The following is a 22,216-nucleotide window of genomic DNA, read 5'->3' as shown; positions in this document are numbered from 1 at the left end:
ACTGTCTAATTAGGCATCTTCTGTAGCTCCTGTACTTTTACATACTACAAGTGTAGGATTATCAATCTTCCTTTAAACCAGTTCTCAGGTCAAAAGAAAATCCCAGTGAATGTGTTCATGCTGGAGTGAAGGCATGGGTGCCAAAATGGTTTTTTTTTCACTCAATATCATCATGGTTTAAAGCTCTGTATAATTAAAACAACTGTATAACTACCACAATGTGCCAGATGGATTTTAAATGTGTAACACTTAAGAATTTGTCAAGTTGGCTACATTTGAGGTCTTGAAGAACTTGAAATGGCATAACTTTCGTAATCTTGAATTGAGTGCTGTCACAATTGATCTCAACAGGGAAAAAAAGGACCAATAAGAGCAGTGACATTAAAATACAGATGAGTTTTCAAGGGTGGAGTGCAGAATCGTGCGGTTTGCCGGGGTTAAAGCACAATATCCGAAGATTAAATAGTCACAAAGATAAGTAACAATTCATATCACGACCCAATCTAATCTAGCATTTTTAAACTCAGAAATTCAACTGTAAGATTTTTATATCTCCAGTAGCAAATGTGTTTTGTAATAATGCAACATATAATAGAAACACTGTCTCCTAAGTTGTCAGATGTATACTGAGATCTACTGAAAACAGCACATGTTTGCTCTGTATTTCAGTGCTTCTGAATCAGCCAGTCCTGTTTCCCCCACTCAAGATGGGGGACCATTGCACTTTTCCCCTTAGGAGGTACCAGTAACAAAAGCTGAGCTGAATGATTATAACAGCCATTTTTACAAGACTCGGAGAAGAACAGAGTAAGATACGGGCAGCTTTTTTTCATATCCAGACATGAGCAAACAAAACTCTTAGCCAGAACAGTCTGTATTAGAAATACTTCTCTTCTTGGAAGTACTGGGTTTGGCCTAGCCAATCCTGCCCTTCCCTGATCATAAGCTTTCATCCCTATCTTGCCCTAGCCTGGCAAGCTATTGTAAAACTTTATGCATAAGAGTCACACTTGAGATGTTGTACCCTACACACTCCCACTAAAGCAGAAATACAAAAGCCACAATAATCTCAATAGCTGACAGGTGCCCCTCTTTAAGGACTGTAAGGCGGTGGCTTTTCAAACGGCGGGTAGTAGGGTGGAGAATATCGGGGCGGTGCGCTGGAGGACCACATATAGCTGGGTGAAGGAGAGGCAGACTGGGGCTCCTGCTCATCAGAGAGTCCAGAGGGAGGGGAGGATGGAAAGACACCGGAATGCTGTATAATGAGGGGGGGAAAAAAACCGAGAAGCTTAGGCAGTGAGTTTGCAACTCCTTCAACTGACATTACTATTTAAAATGAATATAGACCAAATCTGTTTCTATTAAGAAAAAATAGTTCTTTAATCTTATGGTAAGGGACATGACAGCTCCTCATCAAGTCCCTTAGGCTGTAAACTTTATTTGGAAAGTTCTGGGGATTCTCCACTCTCCATCTGATTCTGCCGTGTGGCTTCTTGAAGATGTCACTCCATTTTCTGCATGTGTCACTCAAACCATCAGTATTGCTCTCCTCACCTATGCTAAGAGCATTACAACTAGTCTGGGCATAAGAATATTGGGTGAGGTAGTATAATTGATCCCTAGGAATATATCATTGGGATGTTCAGGGCTAGGGCACGTGTCATAGACTAAAACTTGACTTGCATGGCTCTCGAGCTGTGAAGTCCTGTTCCATATGAACTACCATTCCTTTCGTTATCCACAAACTTAACATTGATTGGAAAACAATGATTAACAAAGACATGGGGGTGAGAAACAATGATAAGAATGAGGAGCGATGCTAGTTTACAGAGAGACTTGGGGGTTCAATTTTGCTTTTTTGTTGTCTAACTTTGGGAAAGAGGCAGGTGTGAATTATAAAAATTAACCTATTGAGACATGAAAAGTATAATATTAAGTAAGGTGTCTCAAACTCAGAAAGACAAAAAACCTCATATTCTCTCTCATGTGTAGAGACTAACCTGTAAAGAATGTGGGGGTGGGGTAAAGTGTGGATAAACCCGCAAAATAGGAGGCCACGAGATAAAAACAGGTAACAATGAAGGATGGGTGTGAAGGCAGACACACAGAACACAAAAAAGGGAAGAGATAGGGAAGATAGAGGGAACATCAGAGATACCAGGGTTGAGGACCTGAATGGGGAGGAAAATAGCTAAAATACATTTTGTTTGAAAATGTCAAAATATCTAATGCCTTATATGCTGATCAAATATTTCTTAAATTTCCAAGTGAAAGTGTGAGGCAGGTTAGATAAGGGTGTTATGTCCATGTCTCTTCCTTTATCTTTCCATGTAATTTACTCTTAAGGGAACTGGCTTCTGAAGGGAAGAGGGCATGGTCCAGCTAGCTCTCACCAACTCCATTGTGCAGTCCTGTCTCCATGGGCTCAATCCAAAGTCGGCTTGTCACTGAGCAAGAGATCTCTGTGCCGTTAATGAATCTGTTTATGCCCATTGTTGTTTTTAATTGACATTTGATAAGAGATGAGATGAATGAGCATTAGCTAAGTAAGAAAGCAGTCCTCATCACATAGTAAAAACTCAGTATTTAAAAATATATTAAAATAACCGGTGAATTCCCATAGTAGAATCACTTAACCTCTCTCTTCCCTGGCTTATGGCCACCTATAACCCTAATAGTTTTTTTTCTCAGTGCAAGTTAGTCTTTTCCTTTCTTTCTTTCTTTCTTTCTTTCTTTCTTTCTTTCTTTCTTTCTTTCTTCCTTCCTTCCTTCCTTCCTTCCTTCCTTCCTTCCTTCCTTCCTTTCTTTCTCTTCACTGTTCTATTCCCCAGAACTCAGAACAGTGCTTAGAAAATAGTAAGTGCTCAGTATATCTTGAATGACTGTTACTTCAAGAGGATTTATTAGGTGCCGTTGGCATGCCTTTAAAAAATAAAATCCATAATCCATTTTCAGAGTCTACAGTCATACTAGAGCATTGCTAAGATGAGGTCAGACATGAAGGGAGCTACAAGGATAGTAAGAGTTAGGAAACAAATTCAGGGTCTCAGAAAGAACAAAGCAAGTCAGAACACAGAATAGGAGGACTGTAGGTATTCTAGTGTATCTGGGCTTCATGAGGATATGATTTTTGTTTGTTTGTTTTGTTTTGTTTTGTTTGTTTTCTCAAGAGCTCAAGTGCTAATTCAACAAGGAGGTGGGGTCGAGGAGGGTCACATCTTTACGTGGTCTAACCAGAGTCTGAGTGGGTCACATCATTTTTCCATGCTTGTAGCAATCTCTGGTCAGCACTGACATGAGGCTTCAAGAGAATGAGACTAACTGGCACAGTCTCATGTCCATGGCAAAGCACTGTCTAGATTTCTAGGTCCAGTATGAGACACTGCAATATCTGCATCACATCATGTTAGGAGTGAGGAGAGTAGCCATCCTCTTCCTTTTCTACCTGTCAATTTTCCAAGCTTAAGAATGAGTGGGTTACAGAGAACTTTTAAGGGCGATACAACTCCAAAGAGTGGGCCCTAGAAAAGCAAGATGTCGTTCTAAGTCTAAAGTAACTCCTCCCTCAAAGAAGATATCCTTTATTAAAACATCCCAATTGTGTGTTGTTTACTAATAGTTATGTTCTGGGGTAGAAAACACATTGCAAACTCCTTCACTTAAGTAAGGTGACTATGGTGTCACTGCTGTCACTATCCCACCCTCACCATGATGAACTGTACCCTCTAATGTGAGTTCAAATAACCCCTTCTTAGGCTGGGTGTGAGTGACACAGGCCTTTAATCTCAGGCGGAAGAAGCACAGACAGGTGGATGTCTGTGAGTCAAAGGTCAGCCTGGTCAAGACTGCGTAGTGATACCATATCTAAAAACAAAAAACAAAATAACAAAAAATGAAAAACAACAACAAAACCCCCAGAAAATAATAAAATAAATATACATAACCCCTTTCTTCTATTTTGTCACACTGACAAGAAAAGTAACTAAATACACCCTCCTTTTTGTTCCCTTCTTCTATTAAGAATGTTTCTCTTAAACAGAGAGGAAAGGAAACCCCACAGGACCAAAGATTTCTGTGCTTGGCATGCATGTACATGGCACTCTACCCTTCTAAATGCCACTCTAAGGATGGCAACAGGCATCAGGGCAGTTTTAGGTGTTCACAGCTACAGAAGGGAAGGACAAGTCCCTGCAGTAGAGCTGTAGTCAGTTGTGTCCTGAGAGCCATTCAAAGGCTGCTGCGGGTGGGTAGCAGTTGCCCTGGGAGGTAGTTTTGCACTTTGATAATAGAGGAGGTAGAACAGCCGCCTCTGGATTTTCTCTTCTCGGTTTCATGTTTGGTAAATATTACGGGGCTGGGTAGCAGTGAAGAGGTGATTCTCATTCCCCTCTGAGGTCAGAATTAGAAATCCGAAGAATAAATTTGAAGGTTCCTGGCAAAGCTCGGAAGCTAACTGGCTGCAGTCTACATACCCATGGGGGTTGGAGAGAGAAAAGGTCCACAGGACCAGGGCAGAGTTTCCTAGCAACAGGCAAGCACCTTGACAAATACTTGGCTTTGTTGCAGCTAGAGAGCTGGCTTCGTGCATCTTGGTTCCTGCTTGAGAGTTGAACTTTACTAATGCTTTGGATCTCTGCACACCACAAAGCACAGGGACATTTAAGCAGCCACCCCACTGCTGGCCTAGTCAGCTCTGACTTCACGAGTTTCCTCCAAGGCCTGATGTACTTAAGAGGATACATAATGTACTCCAATGGTGCTAAGAAGGGAGCCACCCTTCATGAACACAGATGTCTACTTCCCACCCCTATTCCTGCGCCATGCCTGTCCACATTCTTTAATATCTATCAATGTATGCACATCTCTCTTTAGGAGGTCCATGAACCTTGTACTCCAAAAGGTGCCCTGGCACTGCCTAGTGACAATGACTAGTTAGAGAATTTGTGTCCCAAAAGAATGGGATGACAGGGTTTGTTGATTTTTTTAAAAAGGCATCTCCCCCAAATTCTGCCCTACAAAGAAAGACCTAAGGAAATGGAACGTGAGCAGACAAAAGAGAGAAAAAAACAAACAAACAAAAAAAGAAACAAAAAAACGAGGAATCAAGAAAAGGGAGAATAAAGGGCAAAGTGGAGAAGGGGTGGGGGAAATGAAGAAGCAGAAACTGCTTTCTGAGCTTCAGGTAACCTGTACCATTAACTCCTCCCACCCCCAGAGGGTTGCAGAAATCCTTTATAAAATGGGCTCAGTTATAATGAGTCACTTTTAATGGCTTGAGGGAAACATCATGTACTTTCAGGTACTGCATAAAGAACATAAGCAGAGCTGTTTGCATTTTTCATAGGCTGAGACTTTTGAGCTTCTACTTGGTACTTCACCAAGTGGACAGGAAAGGGACAAGTCCATGAGAAAAGTAGAGGAACTAACCCAGCATTCCATTTTGGGAAATATGGCTGGGAACCTTCAAGGTTTTAGATACAACTACACTGAGTTCAATTTCAGAGCAGAAGTAGGAACTGATAATGCCCTATAGAGTTCAGGCTTAAGAGGAGGAGAGGAGGGAAAGAGAACGGGATTGATATGTAAAACAAGACTGTTTCTCGCTTAAATTAAAAAAAGAAAACACTGAGAAAGAAAGAACAAAGAATCCGAGCTTAGCTGAAACTGAAGGGGTCGTGGGGAAATGGTCTCAAAGGGCAAGAGAAGTAGGAGTACGAGATGAGAAAGGCAGCTAAAGCCATCTCAACATAGAGCCTTCCTGTTGTGAAGTATGGGAAGTTCATTAGAAGTGAGGACACACTGGAATGCAAGACTGAAATAACAATCTGTTGCCTCACACTCAGGTCTCACAACTTCCTCAGGACCAACTGACCCAAAACAAATCCTTACCAATTTCTGACCACAAGAAATGTTTTCCAGCCTTCCTAACTGGATCATCACACAATAAAGACATGATTTTGAGGGACTAAAACACACTCCTGTGAGCCCCTGGTGAGATGGCTTATCCAGTAAAGAAAGGCACTTGCCATCACACTTGGTGACCTGCATTTGACTTGGAATCCACATGATGGAAGGAGAAAACCAATCCTGCAAGTTGTCCTCATTGCTTCACATGTACCTCCAGCAAACATGTCACTTCCTAAAATCAATAGAATTTACTTTGATATGAAAATAAAAATAACTCATCATGTAGGCTCACACCTATATTCCCAGCATTGAGGAGGCTGAGTCATAGGGCTGCTACAAATTTAAAGCTGGCTTTTCTATATAGGAAACCCTTTCTCAGAAAGAGAACCTCAGGAATCAGTGAGGTGCTTGCCTCCAGATGATCCAAGTTTGATCCCTGGAACATTCGTGCTGGAAGGAAAGAACAAGCTGTCCTCTGACTGCCACACACATGCAGTGGCACACACATGCACCCGCAACAGACCACACACACACACACACACACACACACACACACACGCACGCATGCACGTACGCACGCACACACACACTAAGTAACTGTTTCTAAAAAGAGAAAGAAATAATGGAAACGGAAAGGAAAAGAGAAAACTCTTCTCGCATTGGGCCCACAACCTCTCCATCCTAGGATAGTTTACTTTATTATGGAGGTCCCAAGAGAATGGTGCCAACCCTATATAAACTTTTACATACTTAAATTCTCTTAAAAGATAAATGACTTGACAGATTTAGATGACCCCTCCAGGATGGCATCACCCTACATGTGAAGTGGCGGGGGATGGGATAGGAGGGTGATAGGGGGGCATGGGAGGATGGAAGAGAGGGAGGGAGGGATGGAGAGGGAACTGGGATCGATATGTAAAATAAGAAAAAAAAAATGTTTAAAAAAGATACATGTGTTGCTTCTCACTACTGAAATTGTACTCTTCTTGACCATAGCTGCCTTTTTAGGCTCATACTACATAATTGGATAACAAGTACCAGAGACATTTTCCTGCGGGCTAATAAGGCTTTAGTCATATTTCAGTACAATTTTTGTAAGCCTTAATGCTCTCTCCTGGTAGTGATACTGTATTTAATGGGAGTGAATAAGTCTATGTTCATATTATATTAGTCTTACTATGAAGCTATAGACCACTCCAACCCAAATGCAACAAATCGTTTTAAAGTTTCAATTATTTTGTTAAACTAAAGCTGAAATGAGGTTCTCCAAGGATTTCTGCTTAGTCAACATTAGCTAGAAATATCTCCAGAAAATGACGTTTTATGTCTCCTTGTGTCACTTATGAATGGGCTGTAATCAATTGAAGCAAAAAACATTTGGAGATTTTTTTTTTCTTTAAAGGGACCTTCTAGGGGCTAGAGAGATGGCTCAGAGGTTACATTGGCTGCTCTTCCAGAAGTCCTGAGTTCAATTCCCAGCAACCACAGATGGCTCACAACCATCTATAACGAGATCCAGTGCCCTCTTCTGGCGTAAAAGCATACATACAGGCAGAATACTGTACACATGATACATAAATAAATAAATCTTAAAAAATAAAATAATGAACTATAGAAATGATCCCTGGAGGTACACTCCCTTAGCCTAGAGGCAAGAGGGAGGACCTAGACCCTATTCCAAATGACTTGACAGATTTTGATGAGCCCTCCTGGAAAGCATGTCGGGGGAGTTTGAAAGGGGGTTTGAGAAGATGGGAGGGAGAGGGAACTGGGATCGATATGTAAAATAAGAAAATACAGATAGATAGATAGATAGATAGATAGATAGATAGATAGATAGATAGATAGATAGATAATAAAATAAAAAGATTTTCCTATGGTCTTAGTTTTTGGTTGACCAGAATTTGGTGTCAGACTTGGCCAATGGTTTGCAATGACTTATATGGTTTAGAAGTATCCCCTACAGGTCTAGTTTGGTTCCTAGCACTCTGAGGAGGTGATGCAACTTTTACAAGCCTACACAATGTGTCCAGTTGGTCACAGACTGAAGCCTCCAAAATTGAGATTGAAAATAACCCTCTCCTGTCTAAAGGCTGATTATTATTTTGTAGGTTCCATCACAGTGAAGGAAAGCCACTAAGACAATCACTGTTCGTATGTAAGACCTATTTAACGTGTTTTTCCAAAGGGCCTCCTCACTGCACGCCATGAGTGTCCTTGGCCCTTTTGGTGCTTCCCTTTCTCTGCAGTTAGTCACTTCTCAAAAGAAAACGTTGAGAATGTAAATTTGGCAGCACTATTTCTGATCTATGTAATAAGGAAACAATGGGGAAGGGGGGTTGGAAAAATATTTTCTTCATGTGGATTTAGTTAGCATGTTGGAAGAAAACAAAGGGACTTGCTCATTGGAGGTCTGATTCATGCCTCTGTGTGGCTCAGAACATGCTTAGGTCAAGCAGTAAGGACTATGCTTCTCCCCATGGCAAAAGCCACTATTGCACAGAGGACCATGGTAACTTATTCAAGCTGCCTTTTCCCAGCCAAATTATCTTCTCTTACTGTATTTAAAGACAATGTGGGATACCTCACTCCTATTCTCCTCCTCTGTTTTCCTCCCATTCTATTTCTTCACCCATGCTACTCCCACTTTCCTGAACCTTCTCTCATTACCTCTCTGCAGGTTCTTAATCTAATCCCTGGTTCCTACAAGCTGATACAGACCTCAGTGTAGAGCACCTGGGCTAATTCCTATCAAACCCAAAAGCAACAGGAAGGTTCCAGAAATAACCTAGTAATAAGGACAGGGTTACAGCAAACATAACGAATGCTTTCTCTTCAAACATACCTGAAAGTCATAAGCAGAATAAGGTGGAAGATGAGGAGGGCTATTGTAGTAGGTATTGTATGATGCCACTTGGGGACGAGCATAGTAAGAAACGGTTGGATGGGCATTTTCAACAGAGCAGTTCAGTGCCGGGCGTGTAGGGTTCTGCAGAAAAAACAAATTAGAAGCAATATATTACACATCATCATTATGGGGTGAATGGTTAAATAAGCCACAGTACAGATATATTATAGCATATCACCCAGCTATTGATCAACACAGATTTATATTTAGTGATATAAACAAATAATAATGGTGATATTATAAAAAATAGTGACATTTAGTGATAAATAGTTATATTTAGATAAACAAAGACCTATATTTAGTGACAGAGAACGTGGTCCAGAGTATTCTGTTATTGTTTGCATGCATGGATGTTTTGCCTATGTGTACTTCTGTGGACCCACATGTGTGCCCAGTACCCAAGGTGGCTGGAATGTCAGACTCCCTGGGACTGGAGTTACAGATGATTGTGAGCCCCCATGTGGGTACTAGGAATTCCAGGTCCTCTTAAGCACTGTGCCATCTCTCCAGCCCAGCCCCTATTGTTTTTGTTTTGTTTTGTTTTTGTTGTTGTTGTTTTGATTTTTTGTTTTTTTTCCTACTCTGGGGCTAGAGCTAGAGCTCAGTGATAGAGCATTTGCCTCATATGTGCACAGGCTTGGATTCAATCCCCAGTGCTGTGAAAAGAAAGGCTACTGTGATAAAGTAATGCAGTGTACTTTAATTTATGTTTTAATGCCTCAGTTTCATATTTATGTGTGTAAATGCAAAGAAATTCTTCTGGAAGGTTTCACAGAAAGTTATTTAAGGTTATCTCTGCAGAGGGAAGTAATGTTAGGAGGAAAATGGAAACTCTTATCTTTCTACTGTATATGCCAACATTTTTGACATGAATACATATTGGGTCATTTTCCTTAAGCTTTAATTTTGTTTTAGATTCATGTATTTTATTTTATGTGCATGAATATGTTGTATGCATGCATGTATGTCCATCATAGGTATGCCTAGTGGCCACAAAGGATGAAAGAGGGTGTCAGAGTCTGTAGAGCTAGAGTTACAGATGGTTGTGAGCTACCATGCGGGTGATGGGAACTCAACCTTGGTCCTCTGCAAGAGCAACAAGTGCTCTTAACTACTGAGTGATCTCTCCAACCCTCTCCATCTTTAAAAAAATGTAATTATATGTGTTTGTGTACATGCATGTATGTGTGCGCATTGTCTGTGTGTTAACATGTGAGGACAGTTTCTGTGGAGATCAGATGGCATTGGATCCCCTGGAACTGGGGATCACCATGTAGGTAGTAAAACTGAACTTGGGTCTTCTGCAAGAGCAGCAAGTGCCTTTTAACCTTTGTCTACTCCCCACACCCCACAACTTTTTAACTTGAAAAATCAATGTCCACAGAAATATTGAAATCATTTTTGTAACTTTCATTATTTTTGCAAATAAACAAGTTTATGAGTGACTTTTGAATTTGCTACAACCTGATGGCAGGTGTAGCCCTTTCAGAGTTAAAGCCACCGTTGTCCAGGTTAGAGAGCTGGTCATTAGTTTCCAGGTAGATACATTCTTTGTACCACATGGATCAAATGTTTTTCTTTTCCATTCCCCATGTCACAGAGACCTCTTCCATTTGTGTGAAAGATGTTTTTTTTCCTTCCATTATGTATCTACACCATGTTAAAATCAAACAGGAACTTCCTCTGGAGCAGTGAAAACATGTGGTAGGTTTTGGCAGCAGCACAAGCTACTATGTCAAGGTGTTGACAGGAAAGTCCATTACAGAAAGTTTCAGCACAGTTCTGTTGCTCTGCTGCTTGGGCTGGATTATAGTTCAGATCCCTGAGGGTGTGAAGTGTTGTAAGCCCCAGTCATTATAATGCATCTCTCACGGATGCCTCTTATGTGGGAAAGGCCTGAGCTCTTGGCTTACTTTACAGAGGAAATCTCCTTTCCCCACCCCCAAAATTCTAAGAACACATGCCACCCCTGAGGAAGTACCAAAAGTATGTTTCTTTGGTCTCTTGTCCACTGGAAACTGACCCTGCCAACTGTTAGAAATAAATCAAACCTAACCATAGGAATGCAATCCAACAATGTAGCTATATCTGTAAAAGGTTTTGTGTGTTCAGTAGACCAGGGGTCCAGGATTGTGTCTGTAAGAAAGTGAACTATTATGGACAAAGAACCACAGAACATAAAAAGGAGATTTAATGAGTGCCAGGAAGATGCTGAAGAGTCCAGTTAGAGAGGATAGAGAAAGGTGAAGTAGACAGGCAGGAATGAAGCAACATAGATGATCAAAGAATGATCTAGCTATATTTCAAATAGATAACAGGGTTTTAAAACATGTTTGTCAGTATTCATGTGTGCATTTGTGTGTGTGTGTGTGTGTGTGTGTGTGTGTGTGTGTGTGTGTGTGTGTGTGTGTGTGTTTCAGTTGAAATAATTCTGGAGCTCAATTTGTAAAATTCCATATTCCTCATTATTGATCAGTAATTTTCTGAGCTTGTCAAACCAAAAATACTAGGGGGCACAGGAAATGGTGACAGCAATCTTCTCTGACAACACTGAGTTCTACTGAGACAATGGTCATGGACTTTGGAAAGAATGACACCTAACTTATTCTAAACCAGAGACACCACTTAGAAACAAACTGTACAGATATGTTCTCTTTTTAAAGATTCATCTTAAATCCTCATATCTTTGATCAACAAACATTGCATTGAACATTTCCTTAGGATCACACTCAGGCAGTTATGGGTAGGGTGTGAAGATATCCTTTTTTCACTTCAGGACTCTGCAACAACTCTGCAAATAATGGCTCCTAGCCCATCGTATTTAACAGCTGCCAGCACACAATACTTGGCTCCTATCCTTCCATCAGCCAGCACCCCTGAGCCTCCCTACAGACTCCAGGGCACGGTAAGAAGAGGGCAGGCATGCCAATCACCAACTACATTTGGACCAAAGCCAGGGGTTTTGTTTTGGCTCACACATTTTTATTCTAGGACTTTCTACATGCTGTTCTCATTTTGATGACATCCTCTCCTTGGTAACCTCATGTTCTACCCCTACTAGAATTCTCTTATTTCATGAACTATCTTTTGCCATGATCTTTGCTTTCATCTTTTCAGTATTTCCTTTGCTTGCCATCCTTACTGTTAAGGAAGCTTCTGAGCAAATAGAAGGTAGTGTTTGCTATAAATCCTGAAGAAGCAGAAAGGTCTGGACAAATGTTAGTTTTGGGCAGAAGAGATGGAGTAGAAGGAGCAAGAAAGAGTCAATCTGGGCTCCAGTCCATGTTTTCTACTTAGTTCTAGGCAAACCGTTTGAGACTGCTTGATCTGTTTTCTCATCTGTTAAATGGTTATAGTACTTAATAATTACGCAGGGTGAGTATTGAAATATTGATGTAACACAGATCAAACAGAAACAAATGCACAAAGGTCTTTGGAAAGCATGCACAGCCCCTATCAGAACCTTCAACAGACTCCCCTATCTTCTGCTCATAAAAAACGACTGAAGTGAAGAATTCAGAGATGATAGATAGATCTATGTATGTGAGTGTAACTTATTTTTGACATGAAAACAAAGAGCTAAATTGGAAATAGTAGTCTCTTAAACATATTGTTGCAGTAAATCATACATTTGATAAGGATTTAGTATCTCAACAGCAAAAAGAAGAAACACTGAACTGAAAAAAAAAAAAAGGTAAATCCAGGCATGGTAGCTGAGGCAGGAGGATTGTGCATTTGAGGCTAGCCTGGGCTATAGAATAAGAACCTGCCTAATGATAGGTGGGTGGGTTGGTAGATAGACAGACAGACAGACAGACATAAAAAACTAAGCTGAACATTTTTTTCCCCAAAGAAGGTGTATAAACTGTCAGTCCTGCCTAACATTACTGGGTGTTATAGAAAGGCAAGTCAAAACTACAACAGTGTACCTACTAGAACCTTTGTAGGATGTAGAGAAGTTGGAGTCCTTGTATACTGTTGGCAGAAATATGAAATATCTAATGAGGAAAATAGATTGGCTCTTTCTCTGCAAGCTAAATGTAAAAGCATCATACAATCAAAAACTTCCACTTCAAGTTTGTATGAAAAAAACGAGACATGTATATGAATGTTTATAACAGCATTTCCCCATAGTCAACAGTGGTAACAAATGTCCATGAATAGATTTTAAAAGGAAAATAAAATGTGGCACGTCAATAAAATGAAATATTATTCAGCCGTTAAAAGAAATGAGGCACTGGTATATGAAGAAAGGTAGATACATCTTAAAATGATGGTAAGTAAAAGGAATCACAGAGCTTCATATATTATACTATTCCATTTATATGAAATATCCATAAGAGATATGTCCATAATGACAGCAGATTAATTGTTTCAGGACAAGAGGAATAAGGAGTAGCTGACTCTATGGTTACAGGTTTCTTGTAATGAAAGGACTAAGTAGAGGTGACAAACAAGTGGCATTTTGAGTGTACTGAATCACTGAGTTATACACTTCAAAGGGGTTGATGTTGTTACTGAGATGTCCTCCTGGATTCTTTTAAGATGAGGGAAATCAACCTTGAAATAGCTTTATTTCTTAGAACACCACTTTCTAAATCCTTCCTTCTACCAAACTTGCAGAACTTTATTAAGAAAGTTGTTTTCTTAGGCATACTTTGAATTCACATCCCAATTCCTTCTGCCTCCATGGAAAATTTTGAATCCTTCACTCAGAGAGGTTAGTTAATACCAGGTTTTAACACCTCTGTGGCATATTAGCCAGCCTATTTAAAATGTAACTGTCTGGGGCTAGAGAGATGGCTCAGTGTTGTCCTTGCAGAAGACCCGAGTTCAATTCCCAGCACACACATCAAACAGCTAATAGCTGCTTGTAACTCCAGCCCCAGGGGATGCCCCTAAGCTCAGGCACGTGTACATATACGGTCATACACACATTTACACGTAAATAAACATTAATGAAATAAATAAAATGTTACTAAATGAATTTTGAAAAGAGAAAAGAAAAAAGAGCAATGCCTATCCAAAAATATGGAAGGAAGGAAACAAACAAACTGAAATTTTTAGCACCATGACCTTATGGGTTAAAATCAGAGTGAGGGCCACCTTGCAGGTAAAGCAGCATTCATACATCAAATGCAGCATTTCCTAGCCCTCCACTATGTAGGAAAGCCCTTCCCATTCAGGCAATCCCCACCACTCTGAGACTCTTCTGGGGAAAACTGCCAAGAACAATGGCAATTATTTTTCTTCAAAAAGCCTCAACCCAGAAACAGCATGTTTCCTAAATGCTTCCTTGGTGACAGGAAACCCTGCTCTTTCATGCGGTGACAGCTGGGTCAGTGCTTATCTTACTCTTTAGTGCTTGGGTTCTTTGAAGAAAGAGCAGAGGGAATGCGACAAGTGTGCACAGGAGATGGAGAGAAGAAGGAATGATGGACTGGGGATGGACAGGGAAGGGTTTCTTATGACAGATTCACCAGTGGGAACCCCACTATTCTAATCAGGTCAGCTCTGCTGGGGACTTTGTAACCAAAACTCCACGTTTCTCTTGGCCTAGGTGCCTTTCATTTTACCATCACTACCTTTTTGACTATCTAATGGGGTCAGACTAGAGACTGCTGTTCAGGATCCTGTTTGGGGGGCACGCCAAAGGGGACATAAATAACCAAGGATCTAGAAATTGCCTATCTCACTTCCTTGGGTCAAAAGAACATCCTTTTTATGCACAAAGTAATTTTGTAAAGATATGTGAAGCAGTGGTTGTCAGCCCCGCCTACAGATCAGAAACACCCGGGACCTCTCCAGAAACCATTGAGATGGGTTTCCATTTACACCAGCTGAATCAGAATGTCTGGGGGAAAGGGCCCAAGCATGTAAATTTATTTTATTTTGCTCTGCTTTGTTTTTTAATACTCCAGGTGATTCTAATATGAAGCCAAGTTAATAACCACAGCTCAAAACTAACAGCTCCATAATTGGAGATTAAAGTTTACCAGCATCGCAAATACATAATTAGAAATGTTTTGAAAGCAAAAGAATAGGGCATCTAGTGTTATCGAGGGAGCATACATTATTGAGAGTTGTGAGCACTGGTGTGCCTTAGCAGTCATGCACACAAATATGGGAAAGATTTCCAAGAGAGTATCAGGAATGTGGGTAGGCTGGGGTTGAAGGCAAGACCTGAAAAACAGCTTAGTCTGGGGCTGAGTCTTCAGGTACAAGAAGAAACAAAAACGCCTTGATGCTTGTACTGGAGAAACTCCAAGATGGAATTCATGTAGGAGAGTAGCATTAATCTTACCCACAGCCAAACATAAATTCTGTTTCCTCCATTGTCTTCTAAAGATCATTAAGGAGAAAACTAACTGGGTAAATTTCTACTGAAAGTGTGGAGGGGAGGTATAACAGATTGTTTGCAAAAGCAGAATGAATAGGAAGTCTAAAAACCCCCTTCCATTCATTTCTCTCCCAAAATATGCCTCAAGATAACAGGAAGCTCATGTTTATAAGAAATATACGCAAACTGATGCCACTTCTCGCTCCAACTTGAGATATTGGAAGGCAGCTGCATATGCTACATTCTGATTCCTCCCTTGAAATTATGTATCTCCGCTGCCCCAAACATCCTAGCCTTGTTCCCCATATCCAATAAGAACACACTGTGAAATGGAAAGTCACTTTCTCTCTTACCATATCCTTAAATCCTCCGAGGACTGCAGCAGTGATGATACCCAGGAACAGGCCAACGATGTTAAGGATGGTGGCAGACCAGAGTAGGTGGTACAGGTGGATGATGTCCTGGCAGCTGCTGACATCAATGTATTCATAGTACCCGCCAGTGATTTCCACCCTACTGCATGGGGAGAAGCGCACTACAGTCAGTCTCCTAGGGGCAGAAAACCTTCCTCCCTTGCCACCACTATCAGGATCTGACTACTGTGTATCTCGGGGGGGAGGGGCGAGGGGTAGGGGGAAGATGCCTAGGAAAGTGGAGAGCAGTTGTAGAGGGGATTGTTACTGTGTGATTGATGTTTACCTAAAATATTGTTGCCTGTTAGAGAGACTCTTGTAACCATCACTAACAGTGTTCCTAAATGACATTTATTGACACATTATCTACCAGGCACAGTGCTTAGCATTTCACATACGTCAATCAGTAAATCTGGGCTGTCCAATATGGTAGCTTCTAGCCATATGTGACTATTAAGCAAATTTAGTCTCCTCGTGTTTCAAGTGCTTCATAGCCATGGTGGTTACTGGACTGCACGGAGCATGTTATAAACTATTTCTATTGTCACAGCAATGCCTATCAACTCTGCAAACCCTTACAATATTCTACGAGGCAGAGTGGTGGTTCTCAGCCTCTGAATCAAATGACCCTTTCCCAGGAGTCACCTAAGACCATCAGAAAACACAGATAATTGCATTATAATTGATAACAATAGCAAGTTATATGAAGTACCAAGAAAACTAATTTTGTGGCTGGGAGTCACCACAACCTGAGGAACTATATTAAAGGGTTCTGGCATTAGGGAGCTCGAGAAGCACTGATGTAGATGCTGTTACACTTCCACTTTTCAAGTGAAGGAACAGAAGGAAGCACAGAGAAGTGAGGAACTTGGTCATGCCACAAGTGGTAAAACTGAACTGATAGAGGCTTCAAAGACTTCAGTGCCTCCGCTTTCAAAACCACCCCCAAAGTCTAATGCACTACTAAAACTGAGGTGTAACACAAAAACTCACAGTATCGTGCCCTTGGAGAGCCCTTCCCTGGCTACCTTGTCTACAGATGCCCACACTCAGCCTAGTTACTCTGAGTCACATTACTTGAGGCAGACTGATCTGTATTCTCTGTCCATAGATACATATGTGGAAGACATAATCCCCGCAGGTTCTGCATCCACAAATTCAATCAGCCATGGATTGAAAATTTAAATCGTTCATCTGTACTGAACAAATATAGGCATTTCCTGTTGTTATTACATAAATAATATAGTATGATACCTCACAACCTGACATTTTACATTGGATTAGAAATTATAAGTAATCTAAAGGTAATTTAAAATATAAAAAGCTATGTGCAGGTTATATAGGTTATAGTACCCATTTTATGCAAAGAACCTCAGCATCTACAGATTTTTGTATCAGTAGAGGAGAGAGAGCTAGAATCAATCATCACCTTCACGCCAAGGAATGAGTGACAAGATAAACTCACTGGTTTAATTCAAACTTGAGGGGGAGTAATTTCTTTGGTCTATCTCTGCTCTTTCTGGGGTGAATAGACATTTGTTCATATCTTGGGAAGAAACCTCATACAACTGCCATGCCTGACACACATTTGATGTTGTATAAATGCCTGATAAAGGAATTAAATGGAAATTCCTGTCCTTCTGGATATTGCAAAGCAGCTAACGTGAAACATGGTGCTTAAACATACAATGAAATGCCCTAGCATCTGAAGACTTCCCTGTTATTGGAATACCAAAAACAATGAAAAATAAACAAAACAAAATTAAGAATTCATCTCCAAAATGAAACAGAGAGGGATTATTCATGCAAGAATGACTCTAAATTTACAAATAAATTTAACTTAGGGTTCTTTAAAAGCAGTTTCTCTGAGAAATCGAAATCAGTGAGGTTACAGGGCAGACTACATCATAATCACCAATGTGTGTATTACAGATGTCTGTCTGGGTATGTCAAGTACTCTTTGTGTGTGGTTATGAATGTGTGTGCGAACTTACAGAAGCACCAGAGGGCATTGGATCCCCAAAAACTGGAGTTATGGGCAGAAGATCAACCTTGGTTTCCAAAGCATCCATATCAGGTAGCTCACAAACTGCCTGGCACTCCAATTAACCAATGAGATGTGTCTCAGCCACTCAGAGTAGAATATTAAGGGTATTTTAATTCATCTGAATTTAAACTGAATTTCATTATTTTTAGGAACATATCTGAAGAGCATATTCATAAGCATATCTTGAGTATCTCCTGTGTGCGCGCGCACATGTGCGCGCACACACACACACACACACACACACACACACACACACACTTAAAAGACTGTGTATAACGCACACATAACAAGGAGGAAGAATTTTTTTCCTTATAAAATCCACTGTCTGGGAACATAACTCAGACCTTTGAAGACACTAATACTTTATTGGCACAGGTCACAACATGGAGTTGGGAACAGTTCATTTAAGAGTATATAAGCATCTGGGACTTGTATGTACAAGTCCTCTGGTTCCATTTTTGGCACCTCAAAGAAGAAAAAAAGGAGTCAATTTTCCAAAGTAGAGTTGGTTTCAATTTTAGTGGGTTCAGCAGTTATTTAATTTTTAAAAACTGAACCATGAAGCAAAAGAAAGTTAATGCTTAATTATAGTATGGGTTTTAGCAAATTAATGTGGTTTGCTTCTATTTGAGAGTCATGATTTCATTTGGTCCACTTTCTGAGGAAAAAAATTTACCCTAAAATGGCATCTTTTACCTTCTTATCGTCCTCGCTCTTGGGCCTCCATGACTACCAGGCACTCTGGCCAGACTCCATTGATGCTTGATTAATCTTCCTAAAATGTTTCCTGAAACTTAAAGCCATTCATTTTTTCCAAGCCTTTTCATGACTCTTTACTATCAGCAAGACAAAAAAATGATCCAGGGCTGATGAAAATGCTGAGTGGGAAAAGACACTTGCTACCAAACCTGATGACTTCCGTTAAGTTGTGCTCTGATGTGTACATGTGCACTGTGGCACACACCACACACACACACACACACACACACACACACACACACGAGAGAGAGAGAGAGAGAGAGAGAGAGAGAGAGAGAGAGAGAGAGAGAGAGAAAATTAACAGAAAAAATGTCCAAATTTCCATCTGCTACAATCTTAGTTAAAAATGAAGTGTACACTCTAGCTAGGCTGCAGTTCTTAGGAGGCCCAGACTGGGAGCATACTCAAAACCTTTGCTCAGATGTTTCCCTTCTGAAAGGTACTGTCTTCAGTTCCCAGCCTGTCTAAATCCCCCTTTGGCTCAAAGCTTCGATGGGGACTCCAGCGCATACTCATTAGATTTCCCCCCGAACACCTACAGCCTCACACACTCTTTTCTTTTTAGATTGTCAGTTATTAGTTTTGCATCTAAGCTAATATAGAGAGAGAGGCTGCTCAGTGCTGAATAGTGTACTATAATCAAGCCCAAGGCCAGCATGATGCATATCTCTGTTAAACTTGTAACCCCTTGGAAGCGAGGGTCATCTCTTACATTACACCTTTTTGTGTCTCTCTTACTGCCTAGAACAGTGTTGAAATACTAAAGACTGTAGATGTACACCCGCTAAATGAGTAACTGAGTGCAAGGCCTGACCATTGCATTGATCATGAGCGTGCTTGTCAGATATGGGCTTGCTTTTCCCTTGCACTCCACTCACTGGGTGGGCCTAAAGAAATAGACGCCCTGTGTTCAAATTACTACTTGATCCAGGAAGTTGCAGCTCATCTTGGGGAAAGCAAGAGGGCCTTTTTCTGTTCTTCAATAAGAGAAAGTCAGCTTGGAGTGATAATTCATCTTCTCTCCTCTTTCCATCCCTCCCCTTTTCTATCTTTGTCTGTCTGTTGAACTGACTTTCTAAAGAACACAACATCCCGGGCACACAGTAGGAATGTCATAAAGGTTTCTTAGGAGAAATGAGGAAGGGAAGTAAGCTGTCCTCTATGACTGTTCCCACCTGAGGCAGTGTGCAAACCACTCCATTTCCTTTAGGTGGCACACTGAAAACCAGTGATATTGACTTGACCTCTCCAAAGATGAGTGAATAGATGGAAGGAAGAAATGCTCTGAAAAGCAGCCGCAGAGAAGCTGTGTCCTAGAGAAAGCCACCTTCCTGCACAAGGCTAAATGGAATAATCTATGTTTGGTGTTAACCCTCACCACCCATGACGTCAGTGAAGGTCGGCGGGTTCGAGGGGACAGTAGGCACTCTGTTTCTGTAGCACTGTACAAATGACTGCCTGATGTTTTTGTTCCCACTGTTTTTTCTTGGCCTCCTTTCCAGGAAATGGAGTGGAGGAGCTGGCAATTGATTAAAAATAGGCTTCGTGTGAGGAAAACAAATACGCATTCGGCAAAAGTAAAGTCTCCAAGCCTCAGAATGCTGGTTTCTAGCTATATTTAGGCCTTGTATTTAACTCTCTTTGGCTCTAGCTGAAAAAAAAAAATAAAACCTGGGTCAAGGAAAAAGCTTTTCCTTCATTTCGAGACTGGTCCCTATTTAGTGTTATAGCTGCTTTCCGAACTGATAGAAATGTGAGCAAATCCAGTTCCACTGGTTTTGTCCTTGGGACCCTGACCACACAGACTTGGGAAAGGGCACTGACAGATACTTGGGTCTGGCTTCTTGATACAGGGTAGAGTAAAGCTACGCCTGAGCTTGAAGATCTTTAGGAATGGCGTGACCTATGTCAAGTGCCTCAACTAATATTTTCTTGTCCTAGTGAAAACAATTTTGTCATGTTTTGGAGTGGGTTTTTTGTTTGTTTGGTTGGTTGGTTTTGTGTTTTCTTTTGTTTGGTTGGTTGATTGATTTTGAGACAGGGTTGCTTTGTATAACAGGGCTGGCCGTCCTGCTTTGTAGACCAGGCTGGCATTGAACTCACAGAGATCCACCTGCCTCTGCCTCCTGAGTGCTGGAAATAAAGGCGTGCGCCACTGCCACCTGGCTGTCTCTCAGTTTTTCATCAGTTCTTTCTTTAGTCATGTCTGTGCTGATGAAATGGAATCATATCCCCTGCCCTTTGGAAGTCCAGTTTAGTACAACTTCTTATCAAATTCGTTTCTTAAAAACAACACTGGTATGAGTTGCTTTATGAAAGTTGGCTATTGTGAAATTAACAAAAGATAACAAAAGATTGTGAGATTAACAAAAGGATAAGTTGGGTTTGAGTCTGCACTGCAAAAAACAATAGGGAGAAAATATTCACCTAGGGGCTCAGATAAATGGGATTTAAGTAACCTTTTATGTATCTAATCCTTTTTCTGAAACATACCTATTGTAGAGGAAAATTCTCCCCCTGCCCCATGTTTATGTGGTGTGTGTGTGTGTGTGTGTGTGTGTGTGTGTGTGTGTGTGTAATCACTTCTTATCTTTCTATGGGTCTCCAGATCTCAGACCCTGTTCATTTCTATGAGGTCATAGAGCTATCAGGGAGAAACAGGGTAGAGGTAGGTGGAGAGGAGAGAAGTTAAAAAAAATTGGGCGGGATAACGAGGGAGTGAACAGAAAAGGGGACAGATAAAAAGAGAGAGAGGGATGAAGAAGGGATTAAGGAGAAAGAGGGGGCCATAAAAAAAGACAGTAACGTAACACCAGTTCTTATGTTTCTTGATCGCTTTTGGAAAACTGCTCTCAATCAGCCTTACTAAGGAGGGACTCCCTTTGAGCTGCTGACTATTACTGATAATTATGCTTTTCCCTTCCATCCCAGACAGTCCTTACACCCCAACTGCACCTTTGACCGTTTCTTTCTCTACTGCCAGACATTTCAACGAAATGAGACTGGTATGAGCAAACACTGTAAGGGTTCTCTGTCCTTCCAGCCTGTCAGTTTTCAATCCTCAGACCAGAGAAACTGGCCTCTGAATATCAACAGTAAGGGAATGTGTAGGAGTACACTGTTTCCCTTTGAGGCCTCTCCATCTAGATCCATCTAGCCCTCCTCTGCTACTTCCTCCCTCCTTCCTCTGGCCTTCAGTTCTCCTACACTAAATCTGAAAACAGTCATGCATAGACAAGCATTATCTAACAACACCATATATATAGGGCTATTCTCTCATAATATGTATCACACACACACACACAAACACACACACACACACACACACAATCTCTGCCAATTCTGCCTTGTAAGGTATTCTTTAAAAGGTACTTGAGGCCAGCGTGGTCTACAAATCAAGTTCCAGGACAGCCAGGAATACACACAGAGAAACCCTGCCTTTAAAAAATGAAATACCTCCCTGCTTTCCATTGCCACTAAACCAACCAACTTGGTGTAGGTCTCATTCTCTCCAGCATCCCAGTTGTCTAAAGTGTCTACCAGTTCCAGTTCATCTTCAATTCTTTACACTTCCAATAGCTCCACTTGCCTACATTTTTAAAGCCAAAGGGTTCTTTACTATTTGTGTGGCTCCTGATTTCCCTTTGCACCCCCTGCATTTTTCTATAGCTTCCTGCACTTCTCACAACTTGCAAGTATATCTTCCCCACCTCTGCCTGCTTTTAGTTTGTATCATAAATCCCTGCTTCTAATTTGTCTCCCATTCATTTAGGCCACCAGGGTCCACTGATCCTCACTACACTATTCTGTTTGCATGCCAATTATTCATTTACCTGTCT

At 40.9% G+C, this 22,216-nt stretch overlaps 1 protein-coding gene across 2 annotated transcripts in view; it reads right to left on the bottom strand.

The window, feature by feature from the left end:
• Positions 1-841: 841 nt before the first annotated feature.
• Tmem255a (transmembrane protein 255A) overlaps positions 842-22,216 on the bottom strand; it is a 50,355-nt gene continuing 28,980 nt past the window's right edge. For both annotated transcript variants that reach the window (XM_051178390.1, XM_051178391.1), the window contains 3 exons: positions 15,512-15,674; positions 8,756-8,899; positions 842-1,258 (listed from right to left, as the gene is read on the bottom strand). In XM_051178390.1, the coding sequence (XP_051034347.1) occupies positions 1,094-1,258; positions 8,756-8,899; positions 15,512-15,674 (472 nt within the window). In that variant the 3' untranslated portion in view covers positions 842-1,093. The remainder of the gene's footprint in view (positions 1,259-8,755; positions 8,900-15,511; positions 15,675-22,216) is intronic.

Source organism: Phodopus roborovskii, unplaced genomic scaffold (assembly GCF_943737965.1).
Source record: "Phodopus roborovskii unplaced genomic scaffold, PHOROB, whole genome shotgun sequence".
Classification (NCBI taxonomy): Eukaryota; Metazoa; Chordata; class Mammalia; order Rodentia; family Cricetidae; genus Phodopus; species Phodopus roborovskii.
The sequence above is the reverse complement of the archived record's forward strand: the minus strand, read 5'-3'. Positions and strand labels throughout refer to the sequence as shown.